At 44.5% G+C, this 20,546-nt stretch overlaps 3 protein-coding genes across 4 annotated transcripts; all 3 read right to left on the reverse strand.

The window, feature by feature from the left end:
- Nucleotides 1-1,097: 1,097 nt before the first annotated feature.
- LOC130404718 (calcium homeostasis modulator protein 2-like) lies at nucleotides 1,098-4,221 on the reverse strand. Of its 2 annotated transcripts, XM_056609597.1 has the most exons (3): nucleotides 4,007-4,221; nucleotides 3,028-3,913; nucleotides 1,098-2,547 (listed from the first exon to the last, which is right to left on the reverse strand). In XM_056609597.1, the coding sequence occupies exons 2-3, from the start codon at nucleotides 3,583-3,585 to the stop codon at nucleotides 2,143-2,145; spliced, it is 963 nt and encodes a 320-aa protein (XP_056465572.1). In that variant the 5' UTR covers nucleotides 3,586-3,913; nucleotides 4,007-4,221; the 3' UTR covers nucleotides 1,098-2,142. The 2 variants fall into 2 exon arrangements, with proteins under 2 accessions (XP_056465572.1, XP_056465571.1); XM_056609596.1 differs by having other exon boundaries at nucleotides 3,028-4,221.
- A 347-nt stretch (nucleotides 4,222-4,568) lies between these two features.
- Nucleotides 4,569-9,274, reverse strand: LOC130404717 (calcium homeostasis modulator protein 3-like). Its single transcript, XM_056609594.1, has 5 exons — nucleotides 9,154-9,274; nucleotides 8,490-8,792; nucleotides 7,417-7,544; nucleotides 7,062-7,189; nucleotides 4,569-6,720 (listed from the first exon to the last, which is right to left on the reverse strand). The coding sequence occupies exons 2-5, from the start codon at nucleotides 8,774-8,776 to the stop codon at nucleotides 6,205-6,207; spliced, it is 1,059 nt and encodes a 352-aa protein (XP_056465569.1). The 5' UTR covers nucleotides 8,777-8,792; nucleotides 9,154-9,274; the 3' UTR covers nucleotides 4,569-6,204.
- A 180-nt stretch (nucleotides 9,275-9,454) lies between these two features.
- LOC130404711 (lymphoid-specific helicase-like) lies at nucleotides 9,455-18,662 on the reverse strand. The gene is made up of 23 exons (XM_056609585.1): nucleotides 18,359-18,662; nucleotides 18,135-18,235; nucleotides 17,763-17,881; nucleotides 17,466-17,588; nucleotides 17,217-17,258; nucleotides 17,082-17,115; nucleotides 16,882-16,940; nucleotides 16,753-16,794; nucleotides 16,241-16,480; nucleotides 15,707-15,889; nucleotides 15,231-15,374; nucleotides 14,670-14,866; nucleotides 14,006-14,099; nucleotides 13,503-13,667; nucleotides 13,020-13,183; nucleotides 12,387-12,531; nucleotides 12,116-12,199; nucleotides 11,783-11,902; nucleotides 11,431-11,547; nucleotides 11,054-11,213; nucleotides 10,748-10,844; nucleotides 10,318-10,394; nucleotides 9,455-10,005 (listed from the first exon to the last, which is right to left on the reverse strand). Exons 1-23 carry the CDS (start codon nucleotides 18,373-18,375, stop codon nucleotides 9,917-9,919), a joined length of 2,613 nt encoding a protein of 870 aa, XP_056465560.1. The 5' UTR covers nucleotides 18,376-18,662; the 3' UTR covers nucleotides 9,455-9,916.
- Nucleotides 18,663-20,546: the final 1,884 nt, after the last annotated feature.

Raw genomic sequence — 20,546 nt, forward strand, 5'->3', positions numbered from 1 at the left:
ACCGGTAGCCACTGCATGGTGCGTAGGATTTATATGCTGTGGGAGAATTTGGTGGTGGACAAGCAAGATTGATGTATTCTGGATGAGTAGCAGCGTTTGAATGAGACATGCAGGCGGACCAGCTAGAAGAGATATGCATAAATCTAAGAGAGAGATGACAAGAGCCTGGACCAAACCCAGCGTGGCCTTCAGGGTGAGAAACGGTTGTTTCATTCTTCCTGAATCTGCAGGAGGGGATGTTAGCAGCAAAGGACAGCTTGTCATCCAGTGTTGCCCTATAGTGCCTTGCCGTCAAGCCACAAACACCACTGAATTCTCAATCATGATAGAGAGCTCATGGATGGGAGAAGCCTTCCCTGGAATAAAAAAAGTTCAGTCTTGTCCAGACTTGACACTCAGAGATCGGAAAAAGCCAAGTGACAGGATCCGGTGACTAAGTTTACAGGGAGAAGAGGATGGTACCCCCAATATAACCCTGAGTGACCCCAGCAGAGAGGCTATAAGGATCAGACAAAGGTTCAAGTGTGATCCTTGAGGTAGGATGTAAACAAGTAGAGTGCAGTGCCTGAAACACCCAGTTCTTGGAGGGTAAAGAGGATGATCTTGGTGGGAAGAGGATAGGACCCACAATAGAACCCTGAGGGACCCAGTAGACTACTGAAAAGTCTAGCACAATGACAAAGAAGGAGAGGGAGGCTGTCCCAATGCTGTGTGTCTTCTCCTTGATGGCAAGGAGGGCAGTATCCATTGAGGGGCCTGCCTTGAATCCAGAACGAGGAGGGCCATTTGCATAGAGGTAAAGTCAGCATGCGCTGGTATTTCTGAAATAAGTGGTAGAAGAGAGACAGGTTCATAACATAACGGTATCACACTGGAGGCAGATGGGTGGAACAATGGTCAACACATCTGTTATGAATAGAATTGTTGATAGTTGTTGGTAATTTGCTCATGGCTATGAATGATGTTAATATATAGTGAAACTTTATAGATCAGAAAGGCCTATATGTCATCTAAGAAATCTAACCTTTAAGACAAGAAACAAATCACGGACCTAGAAGTATTTGTATTAATTCATGTATTTATCGAGCCCTATTTAAGTCTTATTGGTACTAATAATGGGAAAAATAAGTATCAAAAACAGGTTGTTTTTGCAAGAAAGGATCCACTGTTAGATATATGCTGATCAGGATCCACTTCAATATTTGAATAGCAGCTGATTCAGTACGATATAGGAGCTGTTTCTTTACATATCTTGTTTTTCGCTTCCCTTTACATGCTTTAACCGTCTCAGGGATGAGAACTGCACCACAACCTCTACTAGTGTTCATTATGCACAAGTTAAATTACAAGTTCAAAGAATTGCTTGGTAGTTAAAATGAACGGTTAATCTGTGGCTCATTCTCCTGCAGTAGTTGGGCCAACATACAGTAAAACAGTAGTAGTCTCTGCAGGTAGGTAATCTAAAATGGAAAACTGATACACTGAATATATAGCCTACAAAGGTAGGCCTATCTTATAGGAAGGATAAGGCCTATTGGTTATATAAACCGCAGAATTTGTTCGTTACATTATAATTCCTGAAAACATGTCAAACAACGTTTCTCCTTTTAGAAACCGAAGAGCTAATGTTCTTACAAGTTAATTTCCCATTTTTGTCAGACTTTGTTAAAGTTTTCCAGCAGCAAGCTTTTTATGTAAGCAAATGGAAATTACCTAATCCAACTACTTTCGCATTAGTAAAAAACTAAACAACAACCTAGGACAAAAGCTACCACAAGTGATCACGCGTGTGTGTCTGTCTGTCTGTCTCTCTGTCTGTGTGTGAGGGGGTGTTGCCTTGCAGCATGCAAGAAATATCACATCCTCTCCAACAGAACCCAAATTAACTGATCGAATTTATAAAAATGCACAACATGGAGGTTTACAGGTTGCATCGTTTTTAACCTTGATTTCATTTTTACAAAAAATGCACCTGAGAAACATTACATTGTATTGTTACATCACAACTCCAGGTTGTGGAAATTTAATCTAAGCCTACTCGTATGAAGGTTGTGCGCACGCCAGTCCATCGCAGCTCCCCCTCCTTATCGGGGGACATACAAAGTGTCAGATCGCATCATAGAGTGTGAGCTTTTATCTAAATCAGCTGAGCTTCTCCATGCCCTCTGTGTTGTTATCCACATGGTACCGAGCCCACTTGTGTAAGCGGCTGTACAGCGGCACCCCGCCGTTCTCCCGGTACAGGTAGACCCCCGCCACGCGGTTCCAGTCCTCGCTCTGGACAGGCGTGGAGGCTCCGGCGTGCTCCTCCACCTGCGCCTTCTCCTCGTCGTCCAACGCCACGAAGCCGAAGAAGCTCTTGACGTTCTCGGCGGCAACCAGGTTGGCGTGCACGGCCGCCGTGCGTTTGAAAAGGTCCTGCTCGCTGGCGTGGAAGCGGCTCCAGTACTCCTCCTGCTGGGAGCCGAAGGGAGAGCAGCAGCGCTTGGCGCACAGCATCAGGAAGACCACCACTGCCATGGCCGCCACAATCAGCCAGCCCAGCAGCTGAAAGAAAACAGATAAGAGTGAAGAGAGAGGAATTGCTGGACGCTAACCAACAAATGGTTCAGCGGAGTTCGAGGAATGGAGCAGTTTTTTTATTTTATTCTGCCTATATGGACAAGAGTTAGAACAGACAAAAAATAGGTTGAAGAAGAGAGGGGAGACACCTGCGGGCCGCAGCTACAAAGCCTTAATTAAAAAAAAAAAAAAAATCTGCTACTTATGAGTAGCCAGGTTATTTGAAGGGCCCCATTTTACCAGCAGGTGTGATGCTGGGGATGCTGCAAGTTGTTAGTCTACTTGGTAGTCTGGCCAGTTGAGCTAACCATCACATATCTGGGTGGACACTCACCCTTGATATGTCCCTAGAGGGTAGAGTTTTAAAAAGGCTTGGTAAGGCTTATCAAAATCACACCTGGTGGTTAAAAAAGGGGGCTTCTAGGCATCTGTCAAACTGACAAAAAAAACGAAGATCCTCAGTACCTGAGACTCGTACTTCAGTCGTCGCTCGATCTCCTCCCAGAAGGGCAGGAGCTCGCTGGGAACTGTTCCTCTGCAAGGGAACTTGGCCATCAGCTGGATGACGTTGTGCCCCTCTTTCGGAAACTCCTCCAGCGTGTCCGGGTCGACGAACTCGCTGAGCGCGCACAGGTACGCCTCCCCCTGCAGCAGCGAGATCACCACCCAGGTTACCGGGGCGATGGCCGCGCGGCCCAGGATGTTCCCCGTCACGGCGAACACGGACACCGCGGCCAGCCTTCGGCAGCGCCTGAGGCGGCATTCCGACAGCAGGTCCCAGGTGCTGCGGTTCATCATGACCCCCAGGAGGAAGAAGACCAGGGCGGGAACTCCGATGGCGGCCAGCCCGTAGCGGTGGTTCCTCTCAGGGGAGCAGGGGCAGCTGAAGGCGAACACGTTGTATGCTGTTTGGCTGGCCACGGTGCCCAACGCGATCAGCCCGTTGAAGATCATCACGTCCTTGCTCTTGAAGAAGAGCGAGACGAACTTGAAGTTCTCCGTGACCAGTGCCGCCGCCGCCATCTTGGATCCGGGTGGAGGGTTGGAGGGTGGAGGACGGAGGATGCCGGAGGACGGAGGGTAGACGGTGGTGTGTAGAGGACAGAGGATGATGGAGGGTTGAGGCTGGGGTGTGAAGGCTCTTCAGGTGGTCAAGCTGATTCAGGCTTTTGTAGGGGTGAGAGAAGAAGAACGTGGGGTCGCCTTCAGTCTGGTCTTTGGGTTTGGTTGATTTTTAGAAAATAAAGACACTGGTTGTTTTTGTGCAAAAGGCAGTGTGCCGTTGGGAGGAAGGTTTTATGAATACACCCATTCAGTTCTCTTGTGGAGTTCTTCTCCAGTCGACTCTCAGCTACATATAGACAAAGAGGCGTGGGAAAGACATTTTGTGCTCAGCGTTGCGGGGCTCCAAAACCGATGACAAAGTATGCAAACAGGAACTTACCATGCAGAATGGTTTACCGTGGAAGGATCATCATATGGCATCAATCTGAGGAAAAAGGACTTCCACAGAAATCCAAAATCCTAAGATCTATAACTGACGGCAGAACGAGCAAAGAATGTAAAGATGACAGAGAAAAGTAACTCCCCGATTCTTGGTTTGAGAAGAGCGCTTCCTTTGTGTGTGCGAGAGGGGCTTTGAAAGTATGTGTGTGTGTGTTTGAGTCTGGGCAACCACGATGAGTCACATTCAGGACCAACCCTCTAGGTTTCCTCTTGCTGTGGAAAAAATAAAAGCTAACAGGAAACACATGTGAGAGAGGTTCAAAGAATGACTATTTCAAACTTAGTACTTAAACATCCCAATATCCATATGGACTTCGCTTCACTATGGAGTTGTTTTAATGATGACCAATATTCACTTCATTATGGAGTGGACTTTATTATAAAATATTATATTTTAATGTACTCGATTGGAGTTGCCCATGATCTATGTTCATAGATTAACGATTAACTTTAATCCATAAAGATTAACTTTCTTAACAGAGAATGGTCATGTGCCTGATGGTGATTAAAGGGCCTAGAATATATTTATTATTGTGTTGTTCCAAGAAATAATGGCTTGGGTCATTGTTTCAAAGGGTGCTTCAGGATTTATTTTTTTAAACATTCATAACATGAATACATTGCCGAGCATTGACTCAACTCAAAATTTCTGAGTTGTATCCATCTCTCTATCGAGATATAAAGTGAAAGAGAATGTTTGAAAACATATACGTATTTTTACAAGACAGTACAGATTTTAAGGGTGATAAAATAACCATATTTGTGGATGCGAAGATTTACAATGCACCATATGTGATATTGGTGAATTAACATAGATATATCAAACCCTAAATCCTTTTGGGGGTGTAGCTTTAAATGTGTATTTAAATGAGTATTTTTGTGGTTGCTATGAAACCTGTTAACCACATATAGTCGAGTTGGCACATTGACAGCCAGCCCTTATTTCCATAAATCAGCGTTCCGTTTTTTTCGGTCCTGCCGATTTTTATCGTCCAACTGGGCCTGTTGTTTCATGTTATAATTTATGTGGCCTTCATGTATTTGAAGTGATTTTATTCACACAGGACATACATTTACTTAACTTTTTTACACCTTAAAAACTATTTTAGACATTTCTTTACACAACAGTATTGTTAGATATATGCTCCATATTATATCTCATTTGAATAAAACTTATTTTTACACTCTTAACATTTACACAAACATAGATTACTTTTTTTAGTCATGGGTCCATAAAAATAATCACAAAACGCTGCATCAGTCTGGCAAAAAAATCTCATAAATACAGAGGTTTTTCTCTCTCTATTTAAAATATTTGGGTTAATGCCAAACCGTTAAATCCTTAATGAATGTATTTTATCAAGGTCTTCTATAATATTTATGACCAATATATGATCAACAATTATAAAACATGACAGACAAGCTCACCTGTGTTAAATGGGCCATGTAGCTTGGCCCAGGTAGATGATCTGATCGCTAGCCAGAAGGTTCCCCCTGTATTCAGGAGACCCAACCCAATGTAAACTCAACCACCTGTATGCAAAAGGAGCTAAACCGAGGACCCAACCTATTCAAATAGCCCCCAGGGCACAGCCTGCCTTGTAGACCATACCTTGTGGTCCAGCTCAAACACAAAGGAGGCGTTGAGCAATAGGATCCTACCCGCTTCACCCATCGGGTCATACTAGAGCAGGAAAAGGTGTTATCTTATTTACAACCTGAGCGGGTATCAATTACACTGCCATGCCTGAGATGTATATGTTACACACTTGATATAAACAAGGTCATTCAGAGGCTTTATTTGACAGTTTCATGTGTTTTTGAAGCTATTCATCTTTTCAATCCTTTTTAAATAAAAAATATTTGTATCTATAATCTTATGAAATATGACTCCCTCCCATACAGACTGCCCTTAGAAGTATGCATCGATCTGGCAACACAGTAAGTTGCTGTGGATGAGTGTTGACTAAATCATTTGTCGTAGACTATAATTAGTTGACACATACTCATCCAGAACTCCCAGACACACTGACTGCTACAGCATCTGTAGCAGTCTGTACAGCCTTAATGCACTTTAATTTAGACACACTCATCCAGCCACCACACACACACCTGCCTGTGTGTTCTCTCTGTGCGCTAAACATCTGAGTAGAGGCTCCTGCCGTAGGCGTCCTTCCAGGTGATGCAGACCCGGTTGCGGTGGGCGATGTGGGTCACATCAAGCTCCGGCTTGCAGGCAAACCACTTGATCAGCATCCGGTTCACCTGCTCCTGCCTGGTCATCCCATACAGCTTCTCTACCTTCATCTCTTCGTCCTCCCTTTCACTTCGTCCTCCCCTTCCCCCTCCTCCCCCTTCGTCCTCTATCACCTGGCGGTAGCCGGTGAAGGGCGGCTGGGGGTAGGGCAGGTTCAGCACCTTCCGCTCGTTCTCTTCCTCCTGCACGCCCTCGAAGAACTGCACCACGCACTTGCGGGCGAAGTCGCGGGTGTGCAGCGCCACAGTCTCGTCAAACAGCTTCTGCTCCACATCCAGGTAGTTGCTCCAGTAGCGCGTCTGCATGGAGCTGCCTCGGTTGTCGAAGCAGGGCTTGATGAGACGGCCCAGCGCCCCCACCATGATGAGTAACAGCAGGATGGACCAGCCGAACGCCTGGAGGGGGGGGGGGGGGGACAGCATGCAAAAGAGTCATGTCATGTTTGAAAAGGTCTTATTGAGCTTTGGATGACTGTAGTTGAGGGAAGGGGGTGCTTTTCGCAAAGGAATCGCTCATTGAGTTGATTGTATGAAACACACAAGGAGAACAATACAAAGGTATGGTGGTGGATTTGTTACCAATAGAGCCTACTGCCAGAAGACTATTAGGAGTTTCTGTGTCTTTTGTTTTTGCACATTAGACTTGCACTTACACTCGGTGCTAGTGTAGGTGAGTGAATGACAGAATTTCTTAGCGTGGGTGAGGGTGTGCGTGTCCAGGTATAAATCCAGCCTACCTGGGAATAGCAGCGGACGTAGCGTGACACGGCCTTACGGAATGAACTGTTCCTGAAGATGACGTCCTCCTTGCAGGGAACCTTGGCCATGAGTCTGTGCACGTCCAGACCAGTATTGTTTGGCATTCCTGAAAAGAAACCACAAAGGATTCACCCAAGGGTGGAAGTATGGTGGCGATAGGGGCATTTGGTGCCATTTACACAACAATTCCAAAAATCCCGGGGGGAAAATCCCCCACACACCCCCTAGACTGCTTTGGTGAGCCAAAACAACATAGGTAGTAATTCAAACATTGGGATTACAGAGACAACATTGAGAGTAACCGAAGGGTTGACATGGGACTCGTCCACCTACCGGTAAAGGTATTCGGGTCCACGCCCATGCTAAAAGCACATATGAAGATCTTCCCGTCCATCAGGGTCACCAGGATCCAAACCATGGGGGCCAACAGGGATCTCTGGAGCATGGCGGAGAACAGAAACCTAAGGAGATACCCCGTTGATCTCTGTATTAGTGCTGGTATTCTCATGGTCGTAGGGAATTAAAAAGGTACAGTATTTGGATTTGATTGGCATCTTAAGGAACAAACTTGACAACAATTTAATATTATATTATGTGTATGTTTAAATTAGTATACAATCCCATGTAAATAGGAATTGTGCTTTCATTTCCTTAGAATTAACCCTATATATCTACATAGGGAGCGGGTCCTCCTCCATGAAGCCTACCATGTAGCTCTACAGTAGCCCAGAAGGGACAAACGGCTCCAGAGAGGATGGGTTTTAAATTATTCTTCATAATAGCTATCTAACTTCTTAACTTCGTCAGAGACTAAACAATTGATTGAACCTCATAATTTGACACTTGATGCTACTCGATGCTGTCGTAGTCGATTAGATCATTTTGGAATACTGGCACCTTACAGATCATTACAGGCCCCCATAGCTTCTTCTGTCATTAGAAAGGGAGGGGGTATCAATTCCGCGCGGTAGAAATCTGCAACCTCAGTGCTTGATGCCACTAAATCCTGGCATCTAGCACTTTAACAAAACAGAATTATCAAAGTATCTGCAGACAAGGAACAGGATTTGAAGCAGGCCTATTCAATTTGAAATAGGATTTTTATAGGTTTGCCTTCCTCGTTCCTCAATCACTCACCTTTAACAAAACAGAATTATCAAAGTATCAGCAAACAAGGAACATGATTTGAAACAGGCCTATTCAATTTGAAATAGGATTTTTAAAATTACATTTAGATAATAACCAAATTATTGATTTAACTTTATTTTGGAGGACAATTTCATTAAAAAATACAGGAATCAAAGCAGCTTTGAAAAACATCCTACTTAACTATAGCAACAAAAGAAAGCCGCGGAAAAAAACGTCCTAGAAATATTCAGCAAAAGAAGAGAGGAAAACCGACTCACTTAACCACTGCAGGGTTTTTCGTCCTTTTCCCGATCGGCCTCACCCACTCGTCCATCATGATGCCGGTGTGTCGGTTCACCAGCACGCCCAGGAAGAAGAGGATGATCGGGGGCACTATCATCACGCCCATGGAGTACAGCTTGTTGTACTGCGGCAGGCAGGGGCAGTTGAAGTCGAAGGTGGTGTACAGTTTGACGCTGACCAGCGCCAGCACAATGCAGATACCGTTGGAGATGGACTCTGAGTTGGTCTGGAAATACTGCAGGACCAACTTCATGCGGTCCATAGTGGCCGACTGGTTTCTAGCATATTATGGACAAAACAAAAAAAAGCATTCGCTTGACTTTAAGTGTTTCAACTTTCGGAAATGTAATTCTTATTAAAGGAACATTGTTTTCATTTTGGCTACAAAACTAACAACATAGCAGCCGTCTTTGCAATGCAGGCCTAGAGACCACCTGGTCTACGGAAAGTTGGTTGAGGGCACGATGTAGAACTACAGGACAGAGCCTGCTTAATATTGGAATTAAATCGTAATCAAATTACAGACCTAAACATTAAATATCTCTTAGGCACTTATATTTTAATGTATTCACGGTTACGGTTTAATAATTGCAAATGGCAAACATAATGACAATACAAAGATAAAACCCGTTTGCCTACCTGTGTGCTCAAACGCAGTGCCGGAATCAGAGCTTCCTACCACCAGCAGTAAACAAATCACAGATTATGAAAGTGACCACACCCTGGGCCCGCCCCGCCCTCACACAGGCTTCTAAGAGTGTGTGTTATGGTCTGATGCTTTGAAAACAAGTCGCCGTAAGTAGTCCACAAGTGGAAGGTGAAATTCACCGACCTGGCCAAAACACGTTATATAAAATATACTATTACCGAAGGAATAGTTGAATCCTCATTAAAAGTAAGAAGATAATTCTCGCACCCATCGCACCCTGATCCTCCGTGATGACACCAACACACAAGTTTAATATTTGAGATAGGATTTATTGACATAATTGTATAAGAACAGAACGATAAAAGATCAAGTCGTATGTACCAAGTTTGCTTTGGGGCCATTAAAGTGCTTTAATTAAAATGACCGTGCTTGGCTTTGGAATGGGCAGAGAACATAGCTGAACTGGATTGACACAAACTATTACATGTGCCTTTTTTTAATATATATATATTTACACACACAACTAGGACTTTATTTTAGCAAAAATACGCGCTTGCACGTTTTGAACAGTGGTTCAGTCGCAGGAAAACAAGAAGACAAAGCTACCACAGGTCAATAGCAAGAACAGTAGTTTTTCCCGCTTATAAAAGGTCAACTTACAGTAGTTTTCGAACGTTTTCGAAAAAGGGTTTTCACTGGAAACACAAACACCAGCGTTAATGAATGTTTTATTTTTCTGCCAATGACTCCTCCTCAGGGCAAAAGGATCTCTGAGGCCTCCTTGGCCTCTATCACCCGGAACACCCCCACCTTCTCCTGCTTCACGTTCTTCCTCCCTTTGTCTGGAAGAGACGGTCAGCATGAATCTACCTGTTCCCCTCCATGTGCTTCAGGTGTGGTACCTAGGTTTATAATAGCCCCACACTGGTAGCAACAACAAATGACCCGACGTTTGGTTTACAAAATATGATGGATTGAGAAGATGCATTTCATTGTCCACAAAGTAGAAAATCTCAGGTCTCAGGTCTCATTTGAAACACTTACTAAAAACCGTAAGGATCAAAACAAGTTGGAAAAAATGCTATAGATGCCACAAAAACGTCAAGGGTTATATTTTGCTCTGTAAAAGGTTGCTGGTTCTGCGGCGGACTCACCCATCATGTTGCTACGGTCCAGCAGAACCTCCAGGTCCCGGTCACTGATCACCTCCCCCTTGGTGCTCTTCACCTCCCTGGGACAGTCAAGAGGAGGAATATATGTTGAAGGCACCCACACGATGCCATGCGCGGGATTGAGGGGTGAATAACCCTAACTTTCTTGAATAATCAGCGGCATGTGGCATGAATGAATAATCAAATAGTCGTTGGTGTAACGACATTCGCAAAGGCAGCCACGGATCATCGGAAAGAAATAGCTTAAACGCACCATGCTCCATGTAGAATAAAAGTATTGCACATCTAACGTTAATTGAGTTGAACTGTATCATTCACTGCAAGTCTCTTTGGAGACAAGCTTTTGCTCGACAACATGAACAGTAAACAACGGCCCTTGAAGCTGAGCATTTCCCTGGGACGTGTCTCTTACCGCTCTGCCTCCCTGGCCATCAGCATCCCCATCAGCTCGTCCAGGTCCAGGCAGCTCTTAGCCGGGGCCAGGTCCTCCCTCCCTCCCTTGAACTTATCTGAGGCACAGGATGACCCAACATCAATTTACATGTCAAGGTTTGTAAATAGGATTATTTTAAGCAGTAGCAAATCTTTAAGGGACTCATGAAATAGAGTCCCTTAAAGGGACTAAAAATGTAGTCTAAAATGTAGTAACATCCCTTAGCCACAAGTTAAACATAATTCTAATATTTAAATGGCTTTAGGAGGTAGAATCAGGGCTTACTCTTGTGGATGACCATCTGCTCCAGCTTCCTCTTGGCGGATGCTCGCTCCAGGATCTTCTGGTCGATGGTGTTGGCCGTGACCAGACGGTACACCACCACAGGCTTGGTCTGCCCGATGCGGTGGCATCGGTCCTGGGCCTGCAGGTCCGCCTGGGGGTTCTGGAGGGGAGGGGAGGGTACGTATGATGAACACACAGGAAGGGGATTTAACATAGCCCATTCAAACACATGCAATACTTAAATAAGACCCAGGTCTATCAAATATAGCTGCATTTTTTCAAACTCACTCAATCTCAAGCAGGGTGATACAGCTCTACATGCAATCTCAAACTGAGTAAAGCCTCTGTAGCCTCTGCGTGTGTGAACGACCACTCACCCAGTCGCTGTCAAAGATGATCACGGTGTCAGCAGAGGTGAGGTTGATGCCCAGGCCTCCGGCTCGCGTGCTCAGCAGGAAGAGGAAGACTTCTGGGTTTTCTGCAAACTTCGTCATCTGAGAGGGGATGGAAATTATTGAGGATTTCATCCTGAAGAATGGACGTTATTATGGATTATTTTTCAACTATAAAGTACCAACAAACCTGAGCTACTTTAGGCTGATTCTGAATTTGTTTTTTAATGCTCCGTCGACCAACACGGATACCAAACTTTTCGTTGGGACTCTACTTTCCATAATAGATAGAGCGCCCCTGTAAAGTCGTCTGGGAATCCCCGCAATGTGAACTCACGTTTTCATCACGGTCTGTGTAGGACATGTTGCCGTCAAGCCGGCTGTACTCGAAGCCCCGCAGGTAGCAGTAGTCCACCAGCAGGTCCAGGATGGACGTCATCTGGCTGAACACCAGCACCTGAGAACACAGGCCGAACAACCGTTAAGAACTGTAGTACCCCACCACCCAGGTGCCTGCGCCCACCAGAGAGGACATGGATTTGCATGGCATCGGAATGGACTAAATGCTTTGCCGCTCTAGAATAGCTTTCTGTTTGTGTTCAAATCTAAACGAAAAGTTAAACCAGCACAAATTCAGTGTCGAAAACAGTGGGGGCCCCATCCCTTTTACCTTGTGGCCCCTCTTCTTGAGGGCAGGCAGCATTCGGTCCAGGATGAGGAACTTCCCCGAGCACTTCACCAGCTCCTCGTCGATCTGAGGAGACCAAAGGACACAAGGACTACAATCGTTATTCAGTCTTCATTGTCACTTTCTGTTCATGGTAAAAGCTGCTTAATACCGGTCTTATTGGTGGTTAACATTCCAAAGTTTGGGACGCACAAACAAATGAAAAAAAAAATTAAAGAACGGTTAGAAACACTGCGGCCCCCCTAGTGGTCACCTGGAACTGCTGCGTGGCAGGGTCTAGGGGGTACTCCACCAGGTAGGGGTGGTTGCAGCACCTCTTCAGCAGCATCAGGATATTTTGGAGCTTCAGGTTGACTTGGGTGTTCAGCAAATTCTTCACCGCCACCACAGGTCCGGCGCTGGAGGGGGAGGGGGTTGAACACGAGACTAAATGTAAGCTATCAACAATCAAGTCATTTTAGGGCTCGACATACTTTTCTCATGTTAGGACCAACCTGCGGAGGTTGCTGTGTGCAAATCTAACTAATATTTGGTGCATCAAAACAAATTAAATCAAAGAAGTGAGACGATTATCAGTTCTCCATGTATGGCGGTTCTTCAACCCTGTATTCCCCGTCTAATCAAATAGAAATCGAAGAGGCAATATATGCAGGCATTGATATATTTTTAATAAAAATATCTGGTTTATTGTTGTCATTCCGCAATTCACAAAGAAATCATATTAAAAAAAACTGGAATACCTGCCACAAACTAACGTATATTAATAAATAGCTTGTTTAATCGGAACACAATCCCAGACAGGAACGTTTTTGACTAATAATGTGGACCTCCCATGTGCTAAAGGTGTGAGGTGCATGAGTGCATGCGTGGCTGCTCCTCTGCTGACCTCTGCTCCCCGTTCTCCTTGCGGATCTTATCCAGGTATTTCTCCAGCGCTTTGGGGGTCTCTTTCTCATCTAGTTTCTCGTCGTAGTTCACCAATCTCTTGCTGCGTCGGGTGGGCCTGCCGCTGGCTGTCGGCGTTGACGGCAGGACGCTCTCTGAGAAATACTAATAGAAATCCTGTTTCAATGATTTGTCAACGATGTACAATGAAGACCAGATTGAAAAGAGGGAGTCGAGAATCTGCATGGACATGCGGTGATATGAGGTATATGGATATACCAACAGCTGCACTCCAATGACCGATAAATAAATAAATCATTCCAGGTACACTGCCACTTTGACTCATCTCGTTATCGCCCATAAATCTACTGTTGAAGAGGGCATTTTATTTTTAGATCAATTCCTCCCGTGGAGCTCAAATACAAACACTAAACGCGAAGGCGGCCTGTGTACCAAACGGAACCAAACTAAAGAGGTGCGTTACCGTATTCTCCCGGCCAAGCAGCTTGCTGATGCTCTTGTCCACCACAGCCTTGTAGAAGGTCTCCTGCTTCAGGGTCAGCGGGGCGTACACGATGATCTCCTTCTTGGGAGGGACCTCCAGCGTCACGTCCGCCTTCAGCCTCCGCAGCAGGAACGGAGTGAGGATCTGTGACGCAAAACAACACAAGAGGAACGGGAGCCGGAGTCAGGAATAGGACGACTGCAGCGCGTGTTCTCAAAACCTGGGGGAGCAGCACGTGATCGTTTGTAACAGTGGCTTGCTCTCGAGTTTGTGTCACAAGCCAAAATAGGTTTTCTGAGCGCCGTCAGGCCACGACCCCACCTCCAACTGGGCCGGGTCGCAACCAAAAAATGGTTTGCGCCCAGTTGGAGGTTGGGTCGTGGCCCGACGACACTCAAGTGTGCGGTTGGGTCCCTTGGGAACACTGAAATGTTCTTTTAGGGCCAGGGATGATCTTCAGGATGGTCATATGTTGTGCGTACCTGGTGCAGCATGTGGAGGACCGTCTCCTCTTGCTCATTGGCCACCACAACCCCGTCACTTCTTATGGTGTCGATGTCAAACCACGACTCAAAGCTAGAGGAGAGGAGGAGGAGAAGGAGGACGAGGACGAGGGTGAACCGTGGCATAGTGGTAAAGGGTATTCAACTCTGACCTCTGCAACGGATACGCAAGTAAACAAATATTCTTCAGGCAAACCAGAGTATTCTCTCTCTCATCTTTGTCGAGCTTCTTTCCACATTAACCACTGATATCTTATTTCCAATTTGGATGTTGGATGTTACATGCACAGAAATCCTTTGATATCATTTAATGTATTTATTGTTGTAAAAATTTGCCAAGCATTCTAGGGCTGTAAGAATCTATACCCAATAGGCCGTTAATTGTTGAGTGAAAAGATTGTGTTGTGTTGTCATTCTAAGAATGAAGTTAAGAGTAAGATTTATGATGATTTTATGCTAAATGTATTATTATTATTAAGACTCCAAAGTCCTACTTTGAAATCCCCAGTGAGCTCTCAGCACTTAGTAAATACAGGGCACTATGGAAACTGTTACAAATCAAGCCCATCATATTGGCACAGTAATACAACCAAAAAAACCCTCCCCCTTCACACCACCGACGCCACCAACATTTCGCTCATACCTCTTGAGGTCATCGAAGACCTCTGGCAGCAGGAAGTTGAGCAGGGACCAGAGCTCTGACAGGTTGTTCTGCAGCGGCGTGCCCGTCAGCAGCAGCTTGTTGTCGGTGGGCAGCAGCTTCAGCTCCTGCACCAGCCGGCAGTTGAGGTTCTTGATCCTGTGGCCCTCGTCCACGATGAGGTATTTCCACTGGAACCTCTGCAGGAGTGGGAGGAGGGACGAGAATGTTGTGTTACCGGGAGGAGCTCCTGGAAAACATATTAGTGTAGCCTTTGCTAATTTCTCAGACGAAAGATGATAAGGTTCAGTTTTCATCCAAACTAGATCACAGTGAATTCAGATTTAGGTAACAAAGGAGGACGTAGGGTTTAGGGTGGCCTGCTTAAGTTAGATTGCAGACTGCGAATGGAACAGCCCATTTATACAATATTTTGCCCCCAATACAATATGGGCAAAATAGACAAATGCACAAAAACAGTGGCATAGGGTTAGGGTGTTACGATTTCTAGCCAAACTGTATACCGAGGTTCAACGACCAATGCTGCTCTGTGCATGTGTTTACCTGTAGGACCTTCCTGTCAAACATGGCGATCTCAAAGGAGGTGATGACCACGGGGCACATGTTGTGGGGCCCCTGGGGTTTCTGGATCACCCTCAGCAGACCGGGCCTCTCCTTTGCGGGCCCGTGGTACAGCTGGACCGGCACCTAGTACCACACAAACATAACATCTGATATTTGGCAAAGACCCGGATCAACTCATACTTCAGGAAACACACACACAACTAAAGTATTGTCTATTTTCATAGAATAATAGCGAATTAATAATCGATCATATCTAAAATAGTCAACAATCTCATAACCATTTTTAAGTCTCTCATTTCAGATATCCAGGTGTTTTCGGCAAATAATCGCCCCCAAAGAGAGACCAAATAACGGATCAAGTTGTCCATCCAACAAAGGCAACCAAACTGAAAAACAACCACGCGGTCCCATTTCACGTTGACAAACAACTATCAACACGTGAGTGAGCTAGGTACCGTGGGCGTGAAGCGCTTGAACTCTCGGATCCAGTTGGGCAGCGTGGAGAGTGGGGCCACCACCAGGAAAGGGCCAAGCACGCCGCGCTCCACCATCATGGCCACGTGGGCGATGCACTGGATGGTCTTCCCTAAGCCCATCTCGTCTGCCAGGATGCCGTTGATACCGTTCTCCCACAGCATCTACAGAGAGAGACCAGACACATTTAATACCCTATGGGAAGGGATGGATGACTTCTGTTTTGAAATAGGTGCTCCTATTGCGGGCAATCAATCACATGGACTCAAATAATAGCAGAACTAGCACTTCAAAAGAAAGCATAACTCAAACCATGTTTGAGGAAGATTCCACAGAAACTAATCCGGAACCACGAACTCAGCAATTGGGACGTTGTCTAAAGAACTTAAAAATAGCGTTGCAACCGTAACCTCAGCCTTTTAGACGCCATATTTAAAACTTCAAAAAAAGAACTACAACGCCACGATAAAAAAATAAAACACCAAAATCCTTAACCCAAGGAAGCGTCCTCTCACCCGCAGCCATTCGATTCCCTCTATCTGGTACCAGCGCATCGCCCCACCGGTGAAGAGGCGGGGCTGCTGGGCCGGCACCGGCTTCCCTTCAAACGTCCTCTTCGGGTCCAGCTGGTGCTTCGCGCTGTCCTGCATCGCCTCTGACAGACGGCTCTTGATGTCCGTGTTGGAGTCGCTCATCTTCTCCAGGTCCTCCTCCTCCATGTTCTTCTTCCGTTTTGAAGAAGACGCTGTCTGCACCTGGAGAGACAAAAGAGAAGGGTTCGAGGCATGTTACTGGTGTCCCACCTGTGGGACTCTTTGTTCAATAAGGGGCTTGCAGCAGGGGGGGGCCGACGTGGGTCAGAGTGAAAAAGGTAGGGGACTGTATAAAAAAATATCTAAAATTGAGCTACATATTTCCATAAATGTTATCCAAGTTTTGGTAATCATTGGGGCAGAAAAAACCTGTTGATTAACAGCAAACACAATAAAAAATGAGTTAAACATCAGTGTACATCAAATGGTCCTACCTCTTCTTCTAGTTTTATTTTCTTCGACTTTGACATAATTTCCTGAAACAGAACAAAAAATAAGACTTAAAACTCAAAAACACAGGAGCTGCTGGCACACTAGGTTAGCATAGCTTCAGAAGAGCGTACCTCTTTGGACATGACATCAGCTATTTTGTAGTCATCTTTCTTGCGCTTCCTTGAGGTTGCTTGAAAAAAATATTGATTTAATAAAATAAATTACGGTAGTCGCATGGCGCAATACAGATCAATAGAGTATTTATATGAAAATGAATTCAGAATATAGGATTAACAACGGTGTTGAAAGTTGCTACTTTAGGTATAGATACCTTTTTCAATGGCAGGTTCATCCTTTTTCATCACCTATCGAGGTAGGGAAGATGCAGATTTCAAGGTATGTAATAAAGTTATAAACTGAAGAAAACATCACATTAATTAACCTTTTTATAATAATGTTATTTTACCTTCTTAGACTTTTTTTGTTGCTTTTCTTTCTTGGCCTTCTCCTGAAAACAAACAAAAAGAAAAAACGACTGGTTATGCCTTCTCCCTGATAAAACGGTGGCACTGTTGAGAGCAAATATCGAAATCACAGATTCCTCCCATGAACATGTATCTTATCATATTGCATATGCTTATCTTCTTTTACAACAGTTCCTTCAATAAGATACATCCAATAAACACTTGAAGACCCTCACAAGAAGAACACTTACCTCTTGTTGCTGCTGCTCCATTTTAGTCAGCAGGAACTTGGAGTAGATGTTGCTCTTCTCAAGCAGATGCTGGAGTCTCTTGAAGCGCATATCGTGGGAGTCCCGTACAATGGACTCACGGGCCTTCCGTGGACGTAGGTTCATCACAAAAGTTTATAAAATAAATTCACTTAGCATCATGATTCAAGGAAGTAATCTCCACCATCACAGAATGGCAGGTAATATCTGAACGAATGCAGGAACCAACGTCATTGACGTCGTTTGAAAATCAACAACAACCATATCATAGGAACTAACCTTTTCAATCATCTCCTTGTCCATTTCTTCGGATTTTTCTGTCAACTTCTTCTCCTCTTCCTCCATTTCTTTTGTGATCATACCACCAGAGGAATCATTCTCCGTCTTTACCCCATCAACTTTTGAGAAAAGAAACACGACATTTCCCATTGTGGACGCGTAACTCTAATGTGTTATGTAAAACCCAATAACTTAAAAAGGTGTTTAAATAAAGTGCTAATCTGTTTCAGAACAGAAATAAATAGTTAAAAAAGATTGGTTCTCTGAAAAGCGCTACCAAATTGGTTGACTAGTAAAGTATGTTGGCATGAGAGCCGAGGCCACGCTGTCTTCAGCTGAATCAATGATCAAAGAGTAAAAAAGTTAACTGACCAGGTGGAGACGGCTGGGTCTCCGTGGCGGTTCCAAGGGGCACCTCCGACTCGTCGGGTTTAGGACACTGCGGGGACACACTCCGAGCTCCTTCATTTGAACTGCAGAAGTTAACATAAAGAAAAGGGGGTCAGGTCTTTGAGAAAAGTGTGCTGCCTTTTTAGGCACCGCACCACGTTTTTACAGCATGTTAAGACTAGCCGGGTTGAATGCAAAATACTGACCATGTCACATCTGCCATTTGTCAATCAGAAGAAGCAGACCGCTAGAAAAGTCCAATTAAAGTTTTGTCTTTTGACTGATAGTTCTTCCAATTTAAACAGGACCAAAGACCGAAAATAAGCCCCTTGACAAAGGAATCAGCAAAGAATGGTTATTGCGCACCGGGTGAAAACGAGTTTAAAAAGGGAGGCTTCACAGTGTACGACAAGTACAAATATTTATTTTCTAGTAGTATTTTCTAAAAGCGAATTATAAAAAGCCAACAAGTAAAATACAGCAGCAGTTCTCCCTCTCCTAGCCAGCAGTCGAGTGGGAGGGTCTAGCTGGGTTTCGCGCGCAGAAAGTAGAAACCAAATAACATTGGTAGGGGTGTTTTACAATTGCAATTTCAAATAACGTAGTTATTTTTGATTAACCACCAACTGCTTCATAAAAAAGAAGCTTTACTATCGTAGAATATATTGTGGAACGGGAAAACCATGATTAAATTGGTCAAAAAACAAAAAAAGGTTTAAATAATAAATGACATTGACCCGCGAGTAATAGTTACGTTGTAACATTCTCAATATTTCCCGCGAACGTTTTACAATACCCAAATATATGAAGGGGTGGTCGTGCTAGATCAACAAAGCTATATCTGTATCGTCTTTTATGTTGTCAAATACGTTAGATTAATGGACTATTATAGCTTGCAGGAATAACTTTTTTGTTTGGGTTGCACTATCACGTGGCCATGCATTAAAGGGCCTGTTTTATTGTGTATGCTGTACACCACAAGGTGGAACTATTGAGCAACGGCAGCCGCGGCTATTAGTTATTCACTCTGGCTATTAGGTATGCAGAACGAGCCCCTATCTCTTTTTTGCTTGACCACTAAGTTTGAATGCTGTCTAACCAATCAGTGCAGAGAAATACCAGACTCAAGTAACGAGTGCTCCATGTTTCGCCGTAATAAAGCTGTGTTGTCTTTACTAGTTTCACTACAATGTAATGACCACCACTAGCTAGTGGAAAATACATTGGTGTCTAGTACAGTGATATATTTGTATATGTTAGGCTATATAGCCTATATTGAGATGGCAGCGTGCGAAATACCCGTCAATATTCGGGGATGTCCTCATCCCCAGATTGTTCTCGATATGCAGTAGCCATTTCATGGATGCAAGCAAGCCAAGACAATCAATCTATAGCCTACATGACAACACACACACACGCACACACTTTAAACACACAGGTAAACCAACACTGACATAGGAGCCTGCATTGGCTAAAGTTGTTGGGATGCATTTTATTTTATAACAGGGTGAGGCACAGTTGTGCATTACAATGCAAACACGACAATAATTGGCACCATTCTTGCGCACTCAGAAGAACATGAACTGAATAAATGCCAGGTATATAGGCTAGCATATCGGAGACGGGCACACAATCAGTGCACTTGCAAATGAGAGCCTGCAGTAGGCCTATGACCGATCTTGTGACATTATTTAACCATCCATCTACAGCTAATACGATCAGACAGATACATCATTGATCACATATAAGCCCAGAACAAGCTGCCCTATCTAATATATATTGTTTCGGTTTGGGATCAGGGTCAAGGGTAGTCCAGTTCCAGTCACTAGTGTAGACAATTGTGAGAGTGATTGAGTTGGCTCTGAACTTACAGCACTGTGTTAACAAATAACTGATGACAACTGGTAATGTTGAATCACGTTGAGTCAGATCATTTAAATCTCGACATATATATTTATCTTATTTTTCCTTTTCTGTCTGTCTGCCTGTCTATCTGAATACCAGCCTTTCTTTCTTTCAACTTGCCTTTCTCTATCTGTCTGTCAAACTTTAAGTCTGCCCACCTGCCTTTATTTCTCTCTATCATCCTGTCTATGTGTCTAATTATCTGTCTGTCTGTCTGTCTGTCTGTCTGTCTGTCTGTCTGTCTGTCTGTCTGTCTGTCTGTCTGTCTGTCTGTCTGTCTGTCTGTCTGTCTGTCTGTCTGTCTGTTTGTCTGTCTGCTCCATGTGTCTCTCCCCCCCACTCTACCTCCCACACCACTAAACCGTCACAAATACCGTTGTTTTGTTTCAGCAAACGAACCAAGACAGTGGCCATATTGTTTCTCATGGGGAAATCTCCTGAAAACACCAGCTAACAATGTAGCTACGGACAGTCTCCCAGCAGCTTTGT

This window comes from Gadus chalcogrammus, chromosome 15, assembly GCF_026213295.1.
Source record: "Gadus chalcogrammus isolate NIFS_2021 chromosome 15, NIFS_Gcha_1.0, whole genome shotgun sequence".
NCBI classification, from domain to species: Eukaryota; Metazoa; Chordata; class Actinopteri; order Gadiformes; family Gadidae; genus Gadus; species Gadus chalcogrammus.

Coding starts and splice junctions, on each gene's coding strand:
- LOC130404711 (XM_056609585.1), bottom strand. Junction 12,532..13,019: donor AAGGAGAACGGGGAGCAGAG/GTCAGCAGAGGA, acceptor CTCCCCCTCCAG/CGCCGGACCTGTGGTGGCGG. Junction 11,548..11,782: donor ACACAGACCGTGATGAAAAC/GTGAGTTCACAT, acceptor ATCCCCTCTCAG/ATGACGAAGTTTGCAGAAAA.
- LOC130404717 (XM_056609594.1), bottom strand. CDS start 8,776: ATGGACCGCATGAAGTTGGTCCTGCAGTATTTCCAGACCAACTCAGAG. Junction 7,545..8,489: donor AAAAACCCTGCAGTGGTTAA/GTGAGTCGGTTT, acceptor GTATCTCCTTAG/GTTTCTGTTCTCCGCCATGC. Junction 7,190..7,416: donor GGACCCGAATACCTTTACCG/GTAGGTGGACGA, acceptor GTTTCTTTTCAG/GAATGCCAAACAATACTGGT.
- LOC130404718 (XM_056609597.1), bottom strand. CDS start 3,585: ATGGCGGCGGCGGCACTGGTCACGGAGAACTTCAAGTTCGTCTCGCTC. Junction 2,548..3,027: donor GACTGAAGTACGAGTCTCAG/GTACTGAGGATC, acceptor GTTTTCTTTCAG/CTGCTGGGCTGGCTGATTGT.